This window comes from Gopherus evgoodei, chromosome 1 (assembly GCF_007399415.2).
Source record: "Gopherus evgoodei ecotype Sinaloan lineage chromosome 1, rGopEvg1_v1.p, whole genome shotgun sequence".
Taxonomy (NCBI): Eukaryota; Metazoa; Chordata; order Testudines; family Testudinidae; genus Gopherus; species Gopherus evgoodei.
This window is the reverse complement of record NC_044322.1, coordinates 156,715,732-156,736,209: the sequence shown is the minus strand read 5'-3', so window position 1 is coordinate 156,736,209 and position 20,478 is coordinate 156,715,732. Positions and strand designations below refer to the sequence as shown.

General features: G+C 42.5%; 1 protein-coding gene across 1 annotated transcript in view; it reads left to right on the top strand.

Moving 5' to 3' along the window:
* EFHC2 (EF-hand domain containing 2) overlaps positions 1-20,478 on the top strand; it is an 86,852-nt gene that overhangs the window by 29,254 nt on the left and 37,120 nt on the right. Inside the window, 6 exon segments of the mRNA XM_030576499.1 lie at positions 3,284-3,507; positions 13,513-13,575; positions 13,577-13,628; positions 13,631-13,764; positions 15,313-15,423; positions 15,769-15,907. Of these exon segments, the coding sequence (XP_030432359.1) occupies positions 3,284-3,507; positions 13,513-13,575; positions 13,577-13,628; positions 13,631-13,764; positions 15,313-15,423; positions 15,769-15,907 (723 nt within the window).

The window sequence follows — 20,478 nt, the reverse complement described above, 5'->3', positions numbered from 1 at the left end:
AGTGGGGGGGCAAACACAGTGGGAAATGTATTTATTTATTTGGTTAACTACTCTGAAAATTAGAAGAAATTGCCATCTTTTCTGAACAGGAGTGAATATTTGACAAATAACTGAGAATACAGGGTAAATACTCTGAGAATACAACCCATCTAGAGCCATTCCCCAGGGACATAAGATCTCCAATAAAGAGTTTCCATGGGCTAACTAAGAAAAAAGGCAATTCACACACCAAACAGGAACACATAAGAGGAATCGCAGCAAAATTACCACTTCTCAACATTGGAGAAATTTAAAAAAGGGATTCAGGTGGTACCAAGTAGAGTGCAAGATGCACAGTTGAAAGATATTGGGTAGAGACCTCCTACTTGCGTGAAGAGTAGAGACAAGACCCCATAGATATTGTATATAACACACACTTACACAGTACTCACTTAAGTACTAGAACTGTTTGAATATTGTTACATCTTTATTAGTATTGTACGGTACATTGGGAACTGTTAGTGGTAAAAGAACTATGTAGCTGTAAGTAGTGATTATATCAGTTTACAATTTTTGATTGAATGAGTTGGTGATATTTTTCTAGTCCTAGCCAATAGATGTCCTCACTGCAAAATTATTGCCACAGAGTAGTACCTTTGTTGGTAGGCTCCTCAGGGAGACAAAGATTGAAAGGGCATGAAGGCCCAACTATCTTTTCATTCCCTAGACGTGGTTTCTCAGTAATGGGTTGAGAAACATTGGTGTGGGAAAGATTTCCCTTTTACTGTTGCCCATGCTGGTGTTCCTACATGGATTAATCCTTGGACTAAACTCCTCTGTTGTCTTTTCAGCACTTATTATAAACACTAAATTCACTCTGAAGAGAAAAATAATCATTGTAGGTCCTAATGTATACATGCCTGACTACAGCACATTATGTAAGCAGTAGGCTACAAACTGCTTCTGAAGTACTGTGAGTAATAGGTAATTTTAAGGCATTTTATCACTACAGTGCACAGTGCCCAATTCGGCAACGTACTTAAGTACGTCTAACTTTAAACAGGTATAGTCCCATTGAAGACAATTTACGCCCACCTTAAGGTCCCTTTGTGCTGCTCACAGTGTAACAGTGCATTAGTATAAATGAGACTCGTGTACCATAGGACACCATCTGCTGTTCATACCACCCTTTCCCTGAGAGTCCGGTTTTCCAGGCAGAAATATCAAAGAAAAAAACAATGCAAGACTTGCAGTGTGATGGATGTAAAGTTTGTCATTCTCAATGTTGAGAGTGCTTGTTGAGAATGATCAGCCCTAGTGGGACAGGTATCCAGTCAAGAGATGGAAGAAGGGCTACTAATTCATCAGCTCTCTTCCTAAAGTCAAATGCGCAGACCTTTAAAAAATATTATCTGAGAGGGCTTGGAGGTGGCACTGTCTGTTATCAGTTGTGTCTATTTTTTGACTTCCATGATTCAGCATGGAGAACAATGGTCTCTAGGATGGATGCTTACAGGCACCCCACGGTATAGTAAAAGGCTGAAATATGACAGAGAGGAGGTGGGGTGGGGAGAGGAGGTTAGACTTGTAGAAGCAAAATTAAGGCTGCTGTGGATGGGCCAACTATGATTAGGCAGCTGGTGTGCTGTGACCACTGCTTATTGTTCTATATTTAATTTGTCTGTTACCTGGTGCTTCCCCTACCTGATGGTTGTTTGTGCTTGTTATTGTTCATTTCATAGTTAGATTGTAAGATCACTGAGGCAGGGACCATTTCTTTATGATGTATTTGTACAATGCCTAACACAATGGGGTCCTGCTTCCTGATTAAGGCACCTGTGTATTACATAATATAAGTAATAATGGGTAATTGGGCAATCAGCTGATTATGGCTGGCTCTGTGTAACAAGAAATAGGGCAACAAGCAGTTTGAAGGCTAATAGGATTTAATAATGTTCAGAACCTCTAGAAAGAGATTCCAACAGTTATACAACACCAGGAGGACTGGGGTTACTAAGTCAATGAATGTCCTTGTCTCCTTATCGTGTGGCTGCAGCACAGGACGTGGACTCAGGAGTTCTGAGTTCTTGTCACAGACTATCTGTGGGAAAACTGAGGCCCTGGAAAGGTTAAATTACTTTGTTTCAATTGATGGATATTAATTCTGTCTACTTCATGGGTGGGATTGTGTTTACAAATACTAGTGAATTAACCCAAAGTCTTTTGAGATGTTCAAAGTGCTATGATTGTGAATAATAGTAAAATGTAAGATATATACTGGTCCCCCAGTGTCTGGCAGATAAAACAATAGTGGTTTCCTTTCTTAAGTGTGGATATTAGTAGTCACATTGTTCCCAGGGAGCTGGTCCTTTGCTTCAGGGATTATAAAGAATAAAATTAAAGCAAGTCCTAAATTTGTCTAGGTTCAAAGTGAAGTGTTTTTTTTTCCTGATAGGGTTTTGGCCCCTGTCAGATTGGTGAGCCCTGAGCCACTTCTCCAAGTCAGTGGTCTGCATTTCCCCACTGGAAGCCAATCAGTCCAATATTTCCCCTGCTTTCAACTTACTTCTTGGTGACCTTAAGATGAAGGCCCCTGCCTCCATGCTTGGAAGTTAAGGAAGTTTCTCCTGGGCAGGACAGTTGTCTTCTCTTATCACAGTGATGGATTACTGTTCTCCCCCTGTAGAGTGTTGTACAGGGACACCTCATCTCTGAAATCCTTTGTTTCCCAGACCGTGTCGTCCAGATGTCCACCTCCATAGAGTTTTAGCCATTTGGTTTTTGTGTGACTTTTCAACTTTCTCTTTAGAAAATAACTGGTGATAAAAGGGAGTAGGGGCTGCCATAGCTTCTCAATAGAATTGGCAAAGACTGCCCTCTCCTTTGGTTGGTCATCCAGTTTAGAATGCTGCTAAGAGAATACCTGCCAATCATGTTATAAGATCTAAGGGCCCCACGCTGGAAAGCTGTTCTACTAACATACTTATAAATTTTGGTCTCAGAAGATAATGATTTTCTTTACTTGCATCACAATGGTATGTTTGACCACAAATCACTCTCAAATACTGAGAACTTCTGAAGGTGATGAATGCAAAGTATTGTTATTAGAAGAAGAAAAAAGATCGCTCTTTACATATAGTTATGTGCACAGTCTTTGCTGAACAAAGGAATAGTTGTCTCACTTTCGCTGAGTTTTTTATTTTAAGTGGGTTCTTCCATTTTTTAAAAATAAAACCAGCCTACTAGGTTAATGTGAAATTTGATCCTTGGAGCAGAAGATACTTACCTTATCATTTTGATACAGGAACTATTGTCCGACGTCATCGGATTCCACTTCCACCTCCTAACGAAGATCAGTTTTATACTGTAGATTATTTCAACATCAATACAGAAGTAATCTTTTATGCCCGAAGATATAAGATTGTAGATTGTGATCAATTCACAAAAAATTTTTTGAGGAAGCTGGGAGTCAGATTAAATCCTCCAGCATATCATCCAGAAGATCCATACACCAGAGACCGGCAAAAGGTAAGGCAAATAGTGATGGTGAAAATCTAATTTTACAAACAAAAAAAGCCTCTGTGAAATCATATGCAAAGTATATTACATAAGAACATTACTCCTGTAGCAAATTAAAAATGTGTCCAAGTAACTATTTTAATATATGTTAATTAATTTTGGAATTAGTACAAAAAGAATAAAGCAGAAAAGAAAATACCCATTTGGTTTACTGTGACTCACTAGGAAAAGCAATAGCTTGTAATATAGTCCCAGACAGGTCAATTTTCCTGTTGATGTGCACATCTATTTTGAAGCAGGGGGGAAACATTTGGGGAATAGCTAGCATGAGAGATTCTTCCAATAAAAGCAATATTGGTTGTGTGTATTTGCTTGATAAAACAGTTCTTATCTGTTACTGAAAATTGTAAGAACACAGGAGTGAAATTGTCTTCAATGTTTGTGTGCATGTAACTGCACAATATTACATTTAATATCTGTATGTATAAAATAAGTTACTTCCAGCCCTACATGTGGTGAATCAGATTTATTGAGACAAAGTATAAAGAACGAGATTGTCTCTAATAAATCTGACTCACCACATGTAGGGTAGGAAGTAGCTCTTTTAATATAGATATTAATTGTAATACTGTGCTAGCTGTTCCCCAGATGCCTCCCCTCTGCTGCAAAGTAGCAAGAATTCCTCATGGTTGTTTCCCACATAAGAGCTCAATTGGGGAGAATCCAGTAGATGATTGGGGATCTTTTCAAATAGCAAACAACAGGGGAGGGATCAGATAATCCGAGTCATGTGGGCCCTCTGCAATAAACTTTAACATCCTTTTCAGAGTCTGGTTGAATTGTTCATGACATGCATCTGACGAAGTGGATATTCACCCACGAAAGCTCATGCTCCAAAACGTCTGTTAGTCTATAAGGTGCCACAGAATTCTTTGCTGCTTTTACAGATCCAGACTAACACGGCTACCCCTCTGATACTATAACTTCTTAGTAAATTCTGAGCCAAAAAAAGTGATCCAGAATCCTGACAGGGTCTTCTCATGATTGTGGTAACCCGCAGAGCGGGTATTGTGAGTCAGTCGCATAACCTCGCACCTGTGAGGCCAGGGAGTTGCAACTGAACTTCACCTGTCAGTTGGTCTTTCTCGAATTGGTACAGTTGCTCTGCCTGGAGCACAAACCAGGGATACTGTTTTGCTTGTTGAGGGTCTATCACCTCCCTGTTCACCACTGGCAATTGGTCATAAATAGGGCCCTACCAAATTCACAGGCCATTTTGGTCAATTTCATGATTTCAGATATTTAAATCTGAAATTTAATGGTGTTATACCTAAGCCTACGTTTTAGTGATGGGTATTTTTAGTGAAAGTCACGGACAGGTCACGGGCAGAAAACAAAAATTCCCCGTCTGTGACCTGTCCATGACCTTTACTAAAAATACTAGTGAATAAAACTTGGCAGAGGGGACTGCCTGGGGGCCCCATGGCTGCTGGGGGAGGGCAGCCTGGCTACTTGGGTGGGAGAAAGGCAGCATGTGGCCAAGGACCCCCGCTAGTGCTGGGGAGGGAGGTTTGATGGGGCCAGCAGGTTCCCTACCTGGCTCCGCACCTCCCCCTGCCAGCAGCAGCAGAGTGGGAGGTGGCAGGGGCTTGGGGCACGGGATGGGGTGAGGTGGGCTCTGGGCAGCTCTTACTTGGGGGGGCTCCCCGCAAGCAGCGATATCCCCCCTCCCTCAGCTGCTGGGCGGACGCTTGGACAGGCAGCTCTATGTGCTGCCTCTGCCTGCAGGCACCACCCCCGCAGCTCCCACTGCTGCTGGAGGTGGGTGCCTGAGCTGCCCCTGATCCAGGCGCACCGGCCGCTGCAGAAGTCATAGAGGTCATGGAAAGTCGCGGAATCCATGACCTCTGTGACAAACTCGCAGTCTTAGTTATAACTGTAGGGATCCTGACCCAAAAGTAAGTTTTGGGAAGGTCACAAGGTTATTGTAGGGGACTTGCAGTATTCCCACCCTTACTTCTGCGCTGCTGCTGGTGGTTGCGCTGCCCTCAGAGCTAGGTGGCTGGAGAGCGACATCTGTTGGCTGAGAGCCCAGCTCTGAAGGTAGCGCTGCCGCCAGCAGCAGTGCAGAAGTAAAGATGGCATGGTATGGTATTGCCATCTTTACTTTTGTGCTGCTGCCTTCAGTGCTGAGCACCTGGACAGCAGCCACCGCTCTCTGGCCACACAGCTCTGAACGCAGCGCAGAAGTAAGGGTGGCAATACTGCAACCCCTCCCCCCAATAACCTTGTGACTCCCCCCCCAGTGTCCTCCTTTTGGGTTGGGACCCCTAGTTTGAGAAATGCTGGTCTTCCCTGTGAAATCTGTATAGTATAGGGTAAAAGTACACAAAAGACCAGATTTCATAGGGGAGATCAGATTTCATGGTCCGTGACGTGTTTTTCACGTCAGTGAATTTGGTAGGGCCCTAGTCAGAAACCTTCTCTCTGATTCTTGATGAGGTCAAGTCCCTCTAGTTAGAATGTCCCCTTCCAGTTAGGGGGACCAAGATCACTTTGTTGTTTGGTGGCCCTTCTCACTGGGATGGATCCCCCCTCTGCAGGGTCCTGCTCCTCACCCATACCTGCCAACTTTGCAGAGTTTGAGATCCCATCTCCCAAGGCACCCACAATCAATTCCTCTGGGGCAGGTTTAGATTCCCTTGGTACCTCAGAGAAATGCTCTCAATCCCAGCCCCAGATAATGGGGCAGGCTAGTGTTGAGGCTAGCCCCACACAAGGGACTTCGTGTTTTCCCCTATAGTCAACTGCACGTGTACATTAGGACAGGGTTTAATTTCTCTGTGAATATACTGTAGAAAGAGAGTCTCCCTGGGTGCTCAGGATTTGGGACCAAATCATCCTGGACCAGGGTCTGCCCACACTGGGAATCCATCAGACCCATCATCTCTGTACTGTTTATTCGAATAGACACCAAGACCCATCATCTCTGTACTGTTTATCCGAATAGACACCATTACTTTAGCTGGTGTTTGCTTATCGGCACAGCTATCTGCCTTCCACAGCTGTCCACAACCACACTCCATGTAGTGGCACTTGTGATACCGATGATCTGGGTGCCCACATGAAAAGCAAACTCCCACAGCTGGCTGAGTGGGCACTGGCCCTAAGCCTAATGTTTGAGGTAGCCTTTCCTTATGTGGCTTTTCTGCTACTGTCCTATGGCTTTCCTGCAGAGGAGTCCATGAGGCTCCCACTGACCTTTGTTGAGGCTGGGGCCTGAGATGCTGGGGTTTCCCAACAAGGACAGCCTGGGGCCCCTTAGAGGCTGGTGCTTCTGAGACCATACTGCCTGATTGCCAATACCCTTGGTGAGTCGAGGGGCTCCTTTGGCATCAGGCAGGTTCTAGTGTGATGCTGCCAGAGCCACTTCAGCAGCTAGAACATCTTCCATCAGCCAGACAACATCGACTAGGGACTCTGGCTGGTGTTTGAGTACCTTCTGTCTACCTCAAGCTGGAAGCATGTGAGCAAACTGCTCCACCCATGATGAGCTCAGCCAACTGAACTCCTGTCCAAATCTCTGACTTTAAACACCTTCAGCATAAGTCTCAATTTCTGGGCAACCATGCAGGGTCAGGCTCCCTGGGGGAATTTCTCCCCATGGAACCTCTGTCAGAAGGTCTGCTCCATGACTTCAGGATAGTCGAATACAACTGCTTTCACTTGCATGCAGTCGTGGGCACACACGGTGTCCAGCCCCCAGTATGTAGCCTCTGCTGGTTCTGTCAGGTCAGGTGCCAACAGGGTGGCTCACTGGTCAGGTGGTTACTGGGCTGCTGTTGCTACTCACTCAGACATTACCAGGAAAGCCTCTGGGTCCATCCTCAGGTCTCATTTTAGTGAGTTTCACTGACAGGTGAGGTCTATGGGCCCTGGAGGGGAAACTCCTGGGAGAGCCTGGGCTGCATCAGGCCCTTAGCTGTTGGACCAGCCTTTGCTGCTTTTCCTGCTGTTGTGTCTAGGGGTCAGGCCAATGTTACTGTTGAGCTGCCACTTGCTTCAGGACTTGCAGCTGCTGCTGATCTGTCATGCACTTGAGAAGATGCTTGAGATCCATGTTGTCTGACCTACCAACTCAGACCTGTAGAGGTGTAGGGTGTTTGACTATCTGGGTCAATCAGTCTTCACCCTCTCCAAGGGTGGGAAGGAGTCCTGCATTCTTCACCAGTTGTGAAAGAGTTGACTCACTGATGGTGCCTCCTTGTGGTGAGGCATGGCATAGTAGCTCTCTCCCTGCTGGGTATCTCCTGGAGATGGTTGCTCCTCTGTGATGATCTGCTCCTTCCTCCAGCCAGGTCACTTCACAGTCTCTTCACTTCTGGGGTTGTCCATGAGCAAAAAATGAAGGGAATTAATGCAAATAAATGGAATTAATAAGAGACAGAGGGGATTGTCTCCGTCTCAAAGTATGTCAGAGTCTGGCCCTCACTTCCCTCAGGGAAGGCTTCAGGCAGTGGTTGTCGGGGAAACTCCTGCCTTCAGTCAGCCCTTCCTCAGGGACTGAGTGTTAACAGTCTGTCCTCTTTGCGAGTATGCCCACTAGTGAGCTGCTGTTAAGCTCCTTCTTCAGCCTGTGCATGCTTTGCAAGTATAGTGGGCAGAGCTGCCTGGACCCAGAGCATGTCTTTAATCCTTTGTTGTCCAGTGTGGGGTTGTATACCCAATCACAACATCCTACTTATGATATTGCATAGGCTGAATGAATACTAATAAACCTATTAGTCCTCATCCTCAAAGGAAACCTGCACAACACTTTCAAGGCAAGCCTGGGAGCTTACATTCAGAACTCTGGTAGACACTAAGAAACATGGACTGCATAGAAACATTGGATTTATGGCTTATTACAACAACCTGTAACCCATTAACAACCCACCCCCTGAGCTTCCTCCTCCCCCTCTCACCTCATCTTTAATAGTCCCTTGAAATATGTGCTAACTACTTGTTCTAAACAATCTGTTCTACTTTATATTTAACTGTGACACTAGAGTACATTTCCCAGACCTGGAGAAGAGTTCTGTGTAAGCTTTAAAGCTTGTGTCTCTCACCAATAGAAGTTGGTCCAATAAAAGATATTACCTCACTCACTTTGTCTCCCTAAGATTTTTAAAGGTAGATTTAATTGGGCTCATGGGGGGTTACCAATACTTTGGAGGATAGAGCTAAAATTCAGAGGCATGTTGATAAATTGGAGAACAGGGCTATAGATGAAAAAATGAAATTCAACAAAGACAAATGTAAGATGCTACATTTAGGGAAGAAAAATCAAATGCACGAATACAGAATGGGGGATAACTGGCTTGGCAGCAGCATTGCTGAGAAGGATCTGGGACTTGTGGTGCATTACAACCTCAAAATGAGTCAGCAGTGCGATACTGTTTCAAAAAAAGCAAATGCAATTTTAGGTTGCATTAACAGAGGCATAGCATGCAAGTCATGGGAGGTGATAGTACCACTCTACTCTGCAGTGGTTAGGTCTCAGCTGGAGTACTGTGTCCAGTTTTGGTCACCAGTGTATATAAAGGATGTAGAGAAAACTGTAAAGGATCCAGATGCTAGCAACAAAGATGATCAAAGGGTTGGAACACAAGCCATATGAGCAAAGGCTAAAAGAACTGGATATGTTTAGTTTGGAAAAGAGGAGATTCAGAAGGGGACATGATAGTGGTCTTCAAGTACTGAAATGTTGCCAAAAAAAAAAAAAGATGGAGAAGAATTGTTCTGTCTTGCCACAGAGGGCAGGACAAGAGGCAGTGGGTTCAAACTACAGTAGAGCAGATTTAGATTAAATCTCAGGAAAAACTTCCTAACAGTAAGAACAATAGGGCTATGGAACAGACGCCTAGGGAGGTTGTGGAAGCTCCTTCACTGGAGACTTTCAAAGGGAGTCTGGATAGGGATAGCCATCTGTCTTGGATGGTTTAGACACAACAAATCCTGCATCTTGGCAGGGGGGTAGACTAGATGACCCTGGCAGTCCCTTCTAACTTTGTGATTCTATGGTCCAAGCACATGTTGACTGTAGACTCATTGTTGGGCACTTTTCGATGTCCTTATTAATCCCTACCCCCTCTACTTAATAAAACTATGTTACATGAAACAAATTCTTGCATCCCCAAGGTCCCAGTCGCACCCTTGCCTGGCATCCACTCTGTCTCACAAGCTTCCAGTTTCGTGTGCACATGCACACATCCCACCAAGTCTCCCTCCCTGTCAGTTCCTAAACACTGTGTAGATTTTTGTTTTCTGCAGGGTTTGGGATCCGGCTCCCCACAAATCTGGGAAGAGCAGTGGGAGTAGCAACAAGAGATTTTTCCCTGGTCACTTTCTTGAGGGCCATGTCTCCTTTTCTTCCTCATCAGCATGGAGGAGAGGAGGCATTGTGCTTTTTTTCTGACCTGCCCCTAGTGGGAGTTGTGGTCAGGGGTCCAAGCAGCACCCCTGGAAGCAGCAGTTAGTACAGACCCCACATGTCTGTCTCTCCCTTCCTGTTGTTGAGGCTTCTCTGTGACAGTGACCAGCAGTGACAATGGGATTTAACACCCCATAAGATGCATGTGGCAGCCTGCATATCTTGGAAGCTGTGTCAGGCTGTCTGCAGTCTCAGACAGACATCTGTGCATTAGTTATCTGTTGATGTTTTCAAGCTTTTCACCATAACTACAAGGGCTAAACTTCTTTTATTTTGTCAAATGAAAACTGAAATTTTGAACTCATCACATGACTCCAGGTATTGGGCCTATCCCTTTGTCTTAATCTGACCCTGTAGAATACACGTGTGTGAAAACCCAAGATGTATTTTCCTAATGTTGATGAGCTCTTAGTTGTAATGGGTGTCTTTGCCTCGATAGCTCTCGGCTTTTATTGCTAAAGGTCAATCCTGTTTTTTTTAAGACCATGCAAAATAAACTCACTCAAATGGGGAGAGAGAGAAGAATACCAAAGACAAGAAAATGAAGCTTCTTTCTTTTGGTATTTGCAGTTCAGCTACTGGAAAATCATATACACAGCTGTAATGCAAATTCCAGTTGGTTCTGTGGCTCTTATTCTCTGTGACTAGTCAGTGGAAGACAAATCTTTTATTTTACTATGATTGGGCTGCTCAGGACCACTTTGAACAAGGTGAAGCCTCTCTTAGTTAGCTAAAACTGGCTCTAAATAAGCAGGTGGCAAAAAGAGAAATATATGAGAGAAGCAGGAGGAATAAGGTGGGGGTGGAAAATGCTACACAAACAAGGTGCTGTAGGAACATTAGATTCACCGCTCTGCAGTTGCTCTGGCCTGGTCTACACTACACATTTATACCGATTTTAGAAGCGTTAAACTGATTAACGCTGCACCCGTCCACACAACGAGGCCCTTCATATCGATATAAAGGGCTCTTTAAACCGGTTTCTGTACTCCTCCTGACAAGAGGAGTAGCACTGAAATCGGTATTACCATATCGGATTAGGGTTAGTGTGGCCCAAATCAAATGGTATTGGCCTCCGGGCGGTATCCCACAGTGCACCACTGTGACCGCTCTGGAAAGCAATCTGAACTCGGATGCACTGGCCAGGTAGACAGGAAAAGCCCTGCAAACTTTTGAATTTCCTTTCCTGTTTGCCCAGTGTGGAGCTCTGATCAGCACGGGTGGCGATGCAGTCCCAAATCTAAAAAAGAGGTCCAGCATGGATCGTATGGGAGATACTGGATCTGATCGCTGTATGGGGAGACAAATCTGTTCTATCAGAGCTCCGTTACAGAAGATGAAATGCCAAAGCATTTGAAAAAAATCTCCAGGCTATGATACAGAGTCCACAGCACAGTGCTGTGTGACAAGTGTAACGGAAAACCAAAGAATCAAATGGACGCTCATGGAGGAAGGGAAGGGGTACTGAGGACTCCAGCTATCCCACAGTCCCCTCAGTCTCCAAAAAAGCATTTGCATTCTTGGCTGAGCTCCCAATGCCTGTAGGGTCAAACACATTGTCTGAGGTGGTTCAGGGTATATCTCGTCAATTTACTCCCCCACCCCGTGAAAGAAAAGGGAAAAAAAATCGTTTCTTGACTTTTTTCAGTGTCACCCTATGTCTACTGCATGCTGCTGGTAGACACGGTGCTGGGGCAATGAACAGCAGCATCCTCTCCCTCTCTTCCCCGGTGGCAGACGGTACAGTGCAGTAGGACTGGTAGCCGTCCTCGTCATCATCCATGAGTGCTCCTGGCTGGCCTCAGGTGAGGTCGCCGGGGGCGCCTGGGTAAAAATAGGAATGACTTCCTGGTTATTCCCGGCAGATGGTACAGAACGGCTGGTAACCATCCTCATCATAGCAACTGGGGGCTGAACTCCATCAGCCCCGTCCTTTTATGTCTAAAGAAAAGATTCTATACTGCCTGGACTATCATAGCAGCGGGATGCTGCGCAATTCTCCCTCCACCGTTTAATGTCCTTCCGGACTATCATAGCAGCTGGAGGCTACCTCCCCCTCATTTTATCTCACTAAAAAGTCAGTATTTCTTATTCCTGCATTCTTCATTACTTCATCACACAAATGTGGGGACCCTGCAACAGTAGCCCAGAAAGGTTGGGGAGCAGGGAAGCAACGGGTGGGGTCTTGCAGGGACAACCCCTAGAATGGCATGCAGCTCATTGTTTCTGTGGGATCTGACACAGACATGAAAAAGTAATGTTGCCTAGTTCCCTCGTCTTGTTTAGTGTGAATCACAGCACCTTGGAGGTCTAGGGAAAAGAATGCCAAACTTGTGTGGTGGTAAATCCCTGCATTCCAATGTTGAGGGATGGTGGTGGCTATGATGGGAAATGCTGGTGCTGGTTGGTTGTGACATGGATGTGCATTGCTTAGGATCACGTTCTAGAAAGTTTCAAGTTCCCCTTAAGGAGAGAAATATCCAAAAGTTGTCCCATCTAAATGCTGTATAGGTTTATATGTGGACACATCCTTTGACCATCAAAAATTTGTCTCGATTCATCAAGTTTAGTCTGTTTCTAAAACAATTATGTAAGCTCCCCAGAAGCCTTGAAAACTCCTAATCAACAGTTTTTTTCATTTCAAACACCTTGGTTTACATCATCTCTTTGACTGAATCCTATGCTTTTTTTCAGCAACAATTTACATAGTTTTTGCTGGTTAAAATGACAGTTCTGCCACCTTTCATCCTCTTGGACAATGCAAGTTCTCAATTAAGGAAAGGATCTGTATTCAGGACAGCATTAAGCATGTGTTTTAAAGTTAAACATGTATAAAGGCTGTCCTAAATTGGGGCCTAAAACATTAATCCAGGGTAAGATTCAATGCAACACTTCTCCATCCTTGAACTTCCTATGACTGGAAACTGCTGATTTTCAGATCTTGTACTAAATGGGATATATTTTCATTTTGAAGCAGATTGTAATCCTATTTATATAAATGAATGCATGCAAGAAGAGAATATACACTGTTCAATAAGTGTAAACCACATAGATCACTTTGTAGCTCAAGGTTCCATATAACCAAATCATTATCTGTTAAATCCTGTAAAAAAAAATTTTAGTTTAACCTTTCTTCCACAATAGTTAATTACTGATATAAAATATCTTCAAAACAATCAAGAGTGTGATGTTTGTCATAAATGCAGCCCTATAGGTACCAAACATAATTTGTTGAAACTTGTGTGGTACAGGTTATTAATATTTTATCATTAAAAAACTTGACAATTTTCTGATCAAAAGGACTGTTTATAGCAGGAGAAACAGGATTTAAAAGTCTAAAAATAATTGAACTTTTCAAAAATATACCGAGAGTATCCTCTTTTTTTCAAATTACTATGTTGTGTTTGATTTAGTATAGCTAAATTACATAGTTGGAAACCCTTAAACTAGTCTGAGAACATGTGTTTACCGTGTGTTTTTTCCTGCACTTGAAAACATGTAAGTTTTAAAAAAGCTGTCTTTCATTTCTCCTTGATCTTTAGATTGCAGATAGTATGAAGCCCTTGCGCCCTTATGAGCGCTGTGACACTCTGAGACAGTTTCTGGGAGTACGATGGACATGTTTTACGTTTTTACTGTATATGGGATGATACAGAATCCACTTTGGGGACCCACGAGAACTTATTCTGCATTATTTTTTTGGCTGACGATACTATTGAAATAAAGAAGTGATAACAGTAAACTCAGGCCGGGATGCTGTTCCACTTTTCCTCAGTAGGAAGAAGCTACCAAAGGTAAAGAATAAAAAAATACAGCGTATTTAAGTTCTTTTGCCAACTAACAGCTTAAATTGCATTATTTTGAAGTTCTTGTATTAGCAGTAAAATGATAATTACAGTATATTATCAAATGACTGAGAATAACCACAATTATGGATTTTTTGTTGCCTACGTATTTAATCACACAATAGGTACAAAAATTATAAAAAAATAATAGGCTTGGGCATGCTGTACTTAATCAAAGAAGAGAGAAAATTCAGATGGGCGAACTAATAGGTTTGTATTCTACAATTTCCTTCTACTATAATTCTATACCAATGGAGAAGTTTAAGTTTAATAGTTTATTACTGCAGCACTCCAGTGTAAATCAGTGTAAGTCCATTGAAATCAGTGGAGTTACCCATCATAAAACTGATGTGCATTCAGAATTAGGCCATGATTTTTCCTAACTCCTTAAAAAAAGGTACCAGTTTCAAGATTCAGCAATGTAAATTGTTGCTAGCAGCTACAGTATCATTGCTTTCACTTGAATTCTTAGAGTAGTGCCTAATCTAAGCCAGTTGAAGTCAATGGGAGTCCATTCTACTGACTTCAGTGGATATTAGATCAGGCCCTTAGAGAGGGCTACTAATTAGTTTAGTCCTCCATAACTTACTTACCATTTTAGAGTTTGAATACAATGGTTTTTGTGTTTATTCCATTTTATACTGGTGTTGGACTTGCACCAGTAGAGGTCTGGAGTATGCAGTGATGAATTATTTCCCCCCTTCTTTGCTTCTAATATTTGTTATAATATTTAATTCTGTAAGCCACAGGGGTTTACAGGCCAAGTTTAAAAAACAACAGATCCCCTGCCTTGAAGAGCCAACAGTCTGGGCCCCTGATCTTGCCATAAGCTCTGACTTAGCAGACCCTTACCCATGCACTGCTCATTGAAGGATTGGGATTCAAGAGTCTACTTCTCTCCTGAAGGTCTATGGAAGTAGAGAAATGGAGGCAAAGGATTACCTAAAATGGGGATGGTATACAGGAGGGACTGGGGTTACATTTAAGAGAATGAGATCTGTTTTAGTTATCTGCACATCTAGTTGATTATTTTGGTTATAACTAGGATAAATTACTAGTATAAGTTAAAACCTTACTATAGGAATATTCATCACAATAGAATAGGCTGATTAGCTCTTTTCTATATTTGTGCAGCACCCAACACAATAGGGCCCCAATCCCATTGCAGCTTTTACATGCAACAATAATATAATAACTACCAGCAATAATAATAGACACACAATACTTTAGTTGTGCTAACCTTTGCTTTCCAATTGCTTCAGAGAAAGACTGTGCCCTTGGGTGCACAATAGGACTCTGAATGTTTAGTTTGAACAGCAGAGTGGCTTTGGAGGGTCAGTAACATAAGCACACCTCAGTATGGTCACTAAAAATGTTCACACAAAACCAGTCATATAAAAATTGTCTCATACAACCACTGGTTTGTTGGTAACCTGAAGTCTCTGTCTTTTGCTTTATTAGATGCAGTTCTTAAGCATCTGTTCTCTTTCCTTGCAGTATGCTCCAGCAGGGCTGTATCAGCCTGGTGCAGTCACAGATCGCACAGTGCTCAATGTGTTTGGAGGCTTAGTAGGAAACAAAGGCCGTTACATTCTCGACAATCGTAAGGTCAGATATTTTGAATACCTCAAGCCATCTAATGTAATTACAGTTGTTTTATCATTTCTAACATCCTGCGAATCTAAAACAAAGAAAGTTATTTGTAAGACGGTGGTGTCACTGTAGAACTGCTTAAAATGAGCAGTGTTGAAATTAATATGCAATGTTTGTGAAAATATTAGAAAAGCTTTAGCTTGGAGTAGGAGTAAAAACATCTAAAATGTGAACTCTGGAGGTTTTTTGGTTAACGATCAAATATTTATGTAAAATTTCAACTTTTTTTTTTTTTTTTTTTTTTTTTTTTTTTAGGAAGTTCCATAGAGGTGCTTCTTAAATCTTTTTTTCTTTATTAGGACAGGAGCTGTGCATCAGGAATTTTACAAAGACTCTGACCTGGCAATAGGAACAGTGATCAATGTTTGGGGAAGGAGGGTAAAACTCTGTGACTGTGATGAATTTACTAAAGAATATTATATGACAAAGTATGGAATCAGTAAGTAGTTATATTTATCCTCTTCTGTGCCTCCTTTTAAACTTCGAATTTTTAAAAGGTTAATCTCATATTAATAGAAACCTTTTATTTTTTGAATTAGAAACTTGGAGCTATATAATCGCTGTAAGTAGCTACAGCAAAATAGTAGTTTGGCAGGGGTCCCAGTGGAGTTGTTATAGAGCCAAGGCCAGAAAGGGACCACCATCTGATCTCTCTGCACATCACAGACCACTAAACACCACCCAACCACATCCATACCAAGCCCACAAAGCAGAAATTGACCAAAGTGGTATACAGTCCGTCAGGAAACTAAAGAACTATTGTGTGCCAAAGTCAGTGACAAGGACTGAGGTGCACCGATGCAATGGCAAGGAATTGATTTAGTAAGATATACCCAGATGTTCCTAGCAAGTGACCTGTGATCCATGCTGCAGAAGGCAGAAAAATGCCCAATGTTTGTGGCCCATTGACTTGTGGAATATTGCTCCCTCTTGGATATGGTGAGCAGTTAGACTCTGAGCATATGAGTGAGACCCACCGAAGCCTCTAAAGTGTGAGATGTTAGTAACATAAGGCATGAACGCAAGAGATGTCTAGAGGTACCTAGCCAGTCCTCTCTCAGTGCAGGCAATTCTGTCATACAATCCTACTTCATACATTACCTAAAAGCAATTAGGTTGTTTGCCCCCACAAACTCCTGTTGGGAGAGCTGTTCCAGATCTTCACCCTCTGATGGTTAGAAACCTTCTTCAAATTTCCCCACCGTGGTCAATTTATACCCATTTATTCTTGTGCTGACATTGTCCATAGCTTAAATGTCTCTTCACACTCCCTATATTTAGAGAGAGGCAGTCATATCCCCTCCCAGCCTTTGTGTTGCTAAACAAGCCAAGCTCTTTTTAGCCTCCTTTTGTAAGGTAGGGTCTCCATTCTCCTCATCATCCTAGTAACCCTTTTCTATGCCTGTGCCAGTTTGAATTCATGTTTCTTGAACATGGGTCATCTATCATGATCTATTTAAGACCAACACAGATTTGCATGTTGTGCCCTTAACTGTTTTTATTTCAAAACCAGGACAATAAAATGATCCTACATATCCCTACCTTCAGTCAAAGTTTGTACAAGAATGTACATCTGAAAATTTGTGTACACTGGCTTCAAGACTAAGCTTGATAACTTTATGGAGAGGAGGTATGATGGGATAGCCTAATTTTGGCAATTAATTGATCTTTGACTCTTAGCGGTAAATCTGCCCGTTGGGATGTTAGATGGGGTGGGATCTGAGTTACTACAGAGAATCCTTTCCTGGGTGTCTGGCTGGTGAGTCTTGCCCACATGCTCAGGGTTTAGCTGATCACCATATTTGGGGTTGGGAAGGAATTTTCCCCCAGGGCAGACAGACAGAGGCCCTGGGGATTTTTTGCCTTTCTCTGTAGCATGGGGCACAAGGCACTTGCTGGAGGATTCTCTTCACTTTGAAGTCTTTAAACCATGATTTGAGGACTTCAGTGGCTCAGATATAGGTTAGGGGTTTGTTACAAGAGTGAGTGGGTGAGATTCTGTGGCCTGCGTTGTGCAGGAGGTCAGATTAGATAATCATAATGGTCCCTTCTGACCTTAAGTCTATGATTCATATTCTTCCATCACACTGCATTTTGTAAAGATGTCAGATCTATTTTCTGAAAACTGTTGCTGAGTTTAGATGTTTGTTGTTGTTGAGATGATTCAGTGCATCCTCACAACAAATGCTGGCAAATCTACACTTAATGCTCTCTACTGTTCAGAACCTGTGCTGTTTGGAACATCACAGCAGCTATCCATAGTGCCTCAAGAATTGCAGACTGGAGCACTGAATTTTTGGAAAACAATCAGCATTTGTCTCTAAGATGGGAAAACATTCTGGGAATATGGGATTTAGTTAGCGATCCCAGAATTCCCCAGTCAGAATCAGAGCTGTTTTTAGTATGGGTGTCTCCTTGGAAGAGCAGTTTACCCTACCATCAATTTAGTTATCCAGTGAATAGATACTGAGTATATGGACCTGCTCAAAAGTGGTGAGAAAAGTACTGTGCAACCTTTCTGACATGTGAAACAAGATATCTGGGTAGACCTGTTTGTGACCTTGACTCACGACCAGATGGAACACAGAGTTTGGACTGAAGTCCAATGAACTCCTTGGTGGAATGAGGTACTGTAGTGCTGTAGAATGATAACAGTGAATGGCTGAAAAACATCAGAAGGAGGAAGTCCACCTTTTTATTTTTCTGGAACTTGGCCCAATATTACAGTAGAAGCCTTTATTGAAGCTAATTACACATATTGAATACTGCTTCTTGTCTCACTTGTTGGGATTAGAAGAAACAGCTGGAACAATACTGGTGCAAGTATGCCAGGCATTAACAAGATCCTATCAGAATGTGTTGTTAAAATTAAGAATGTCTATACTGTGATTACTGGAATGGTGTATGGGACTTCCATAATTGGGGTGGTGTGGTAAGTGGAACACACACAACCATTATCTGCCCACCAAGTAATACAGCTAAATATTATGGCCGCAAAGGTTATTTCTCTAGTGTAGTCGTGGCTGGTTAACTGCTGGTACTAGTTTATGGATATTAACTTCAGCTAGTTGGGCAAGTTTATGAGATGGCAGAATGGCACACTGTTTCCCACACACATATCAGAAAAATAAATAGTGTGTAATAGGGTGGTAGGATCTATGATTCTGTATAGAAGTGCAGGCACCTTGATGTGACCCACCTTGTTAGCAGGGGTTAGAACCTTGCATAAAACTGCTAAATTCTGCTGATTTACTGTGACATGATAACCTCCTGGATATCCTGTCAGGATAGAAAAAGGTATGACCTTTTAGTCAGAGGGGACTAAAGGTAGAGACAAGGAGGCCCTGTGGGTAACTCTTGGAACAGGTCGGGTTGGGTGAGAAAGCTCAAGGTTGGGGTTTATGTTTTGTTGTTTGTGAGTTGCCTATAAATTTAAACCCCAGGAAGAGATTGCATTTGTCCTCCATGGAGCTTGTGCACACTTTATTTGGAGTGGACAGAAACACCGTCTACTCTCTGTGAGCTTGATCATGCAGTGTGCTCAGCACTCTGTCCCTGATCCAGCAAAGCACTCAAACAGGTGCTTAGTTTTAACTTGTCTTCAGTAGGACTGTGCCCTTGGCAAAGGTTAAACACTTGCTTAAGTGCTTTGTTAAATTGGGACCAGAGTGCTCAGCACCTTGCAGGACCAAGCTCACTGTTACTGTTGTGATTTTGAGTTACTCGTCTTACCTACTGCTGTCCTTTGTGCAAGCATTTATTTGACTCTATGGCTTAAGCAGGAGTTGTATGCTGATAGAATTGCCTTTTAGGAGGACAAGGCAATTCTCTTGATGTGCAGTGGTTATGATAATCAATATGTTTCCAACGTTTCTGCCTATTTTTCTCTGCATAATATTTTGTGAACGCAAAGGGAGATTTTTCAAAGGACAGCGGCTTTGTAAAGATAGCTCATGCCCTTCAGCAGAAAGCCTGACGTTATTATGGATGAATGCAGCACTGATCTATATGCAAGGGAAAGACACCTTAATGTGGGATATATTCTGCCTAAATTTTGCTAATGCAGCTGCATTGAAAGAGAAGGATGATCTGAATGCAGCAGTAGCCACATATACATTATAAACAATGCATGCCCAAATGAAATGGGAAATTCACTCATGAGTATGTCTCTGAGGAGAATACTCACTTACTTACTGTCTCATCACAGCACAGAAGTAGAGTAAGAAGCGTCCCTTCTTAAATACTTTTCTATTATTTATTAATTAAATATTATGTGGAGAGGGAAGAGGGATTTCTTGTGAGCCAAAATACATAGTGTCACATTTTTGGCTGCGCTGCCAACCATGTAGCAAATAGGTGCTCTTGTAATATTTCTTTTAAAAGGCAGGAGAAAAGGAGGCATTGCCTCCTTGTTTTACTTAGTAAGTGAACTGTGAAGCAGGATCCCATTTCACTAAAATAAAGTTGGAAACTAGGGGATACCTGTTGCTTGTTAGCAAATGCATGAACCGAGCTTTATGTCCAGGGCTAGTCATCTGTTTTCAGTCCAAGGGAATTTCAAGTACCTCTTCGCTGGTACTTTTAAAACTCCATTGAAATTGAAGCAAAAGATGAAATCTCAAATTTGAAAGCTGATTTTTTGCTAGTGTAACGCTTTTGCTGTGCCACTGAACTGCTCCTTATCACCATTTTTGCTACTGAGACGACTACATGATATTCGAGTTTTTTTTTATTCTTAAGGGGGACTGGATGGCTCTGGGGATTAATAATGGGCTATAAAGTTTTTTGCCTTTATGTTACTGGTTCAGATCTTGTTTCGTGATTGAAAGTGGTTAGAATGTAGTGACTGGTGTGTTATGTGAAATTAATTTGATAGTGTATGTTCATGATCATAAAACCAGCACCACAGTAAGACTCCTTGAATTGCTCTGGAGACTGAACTGCTCTCTCATGCATAGAGTATATCTTCACTACACAGATAACACAGGCTCTTTCTTGGGTTTTAGCCCG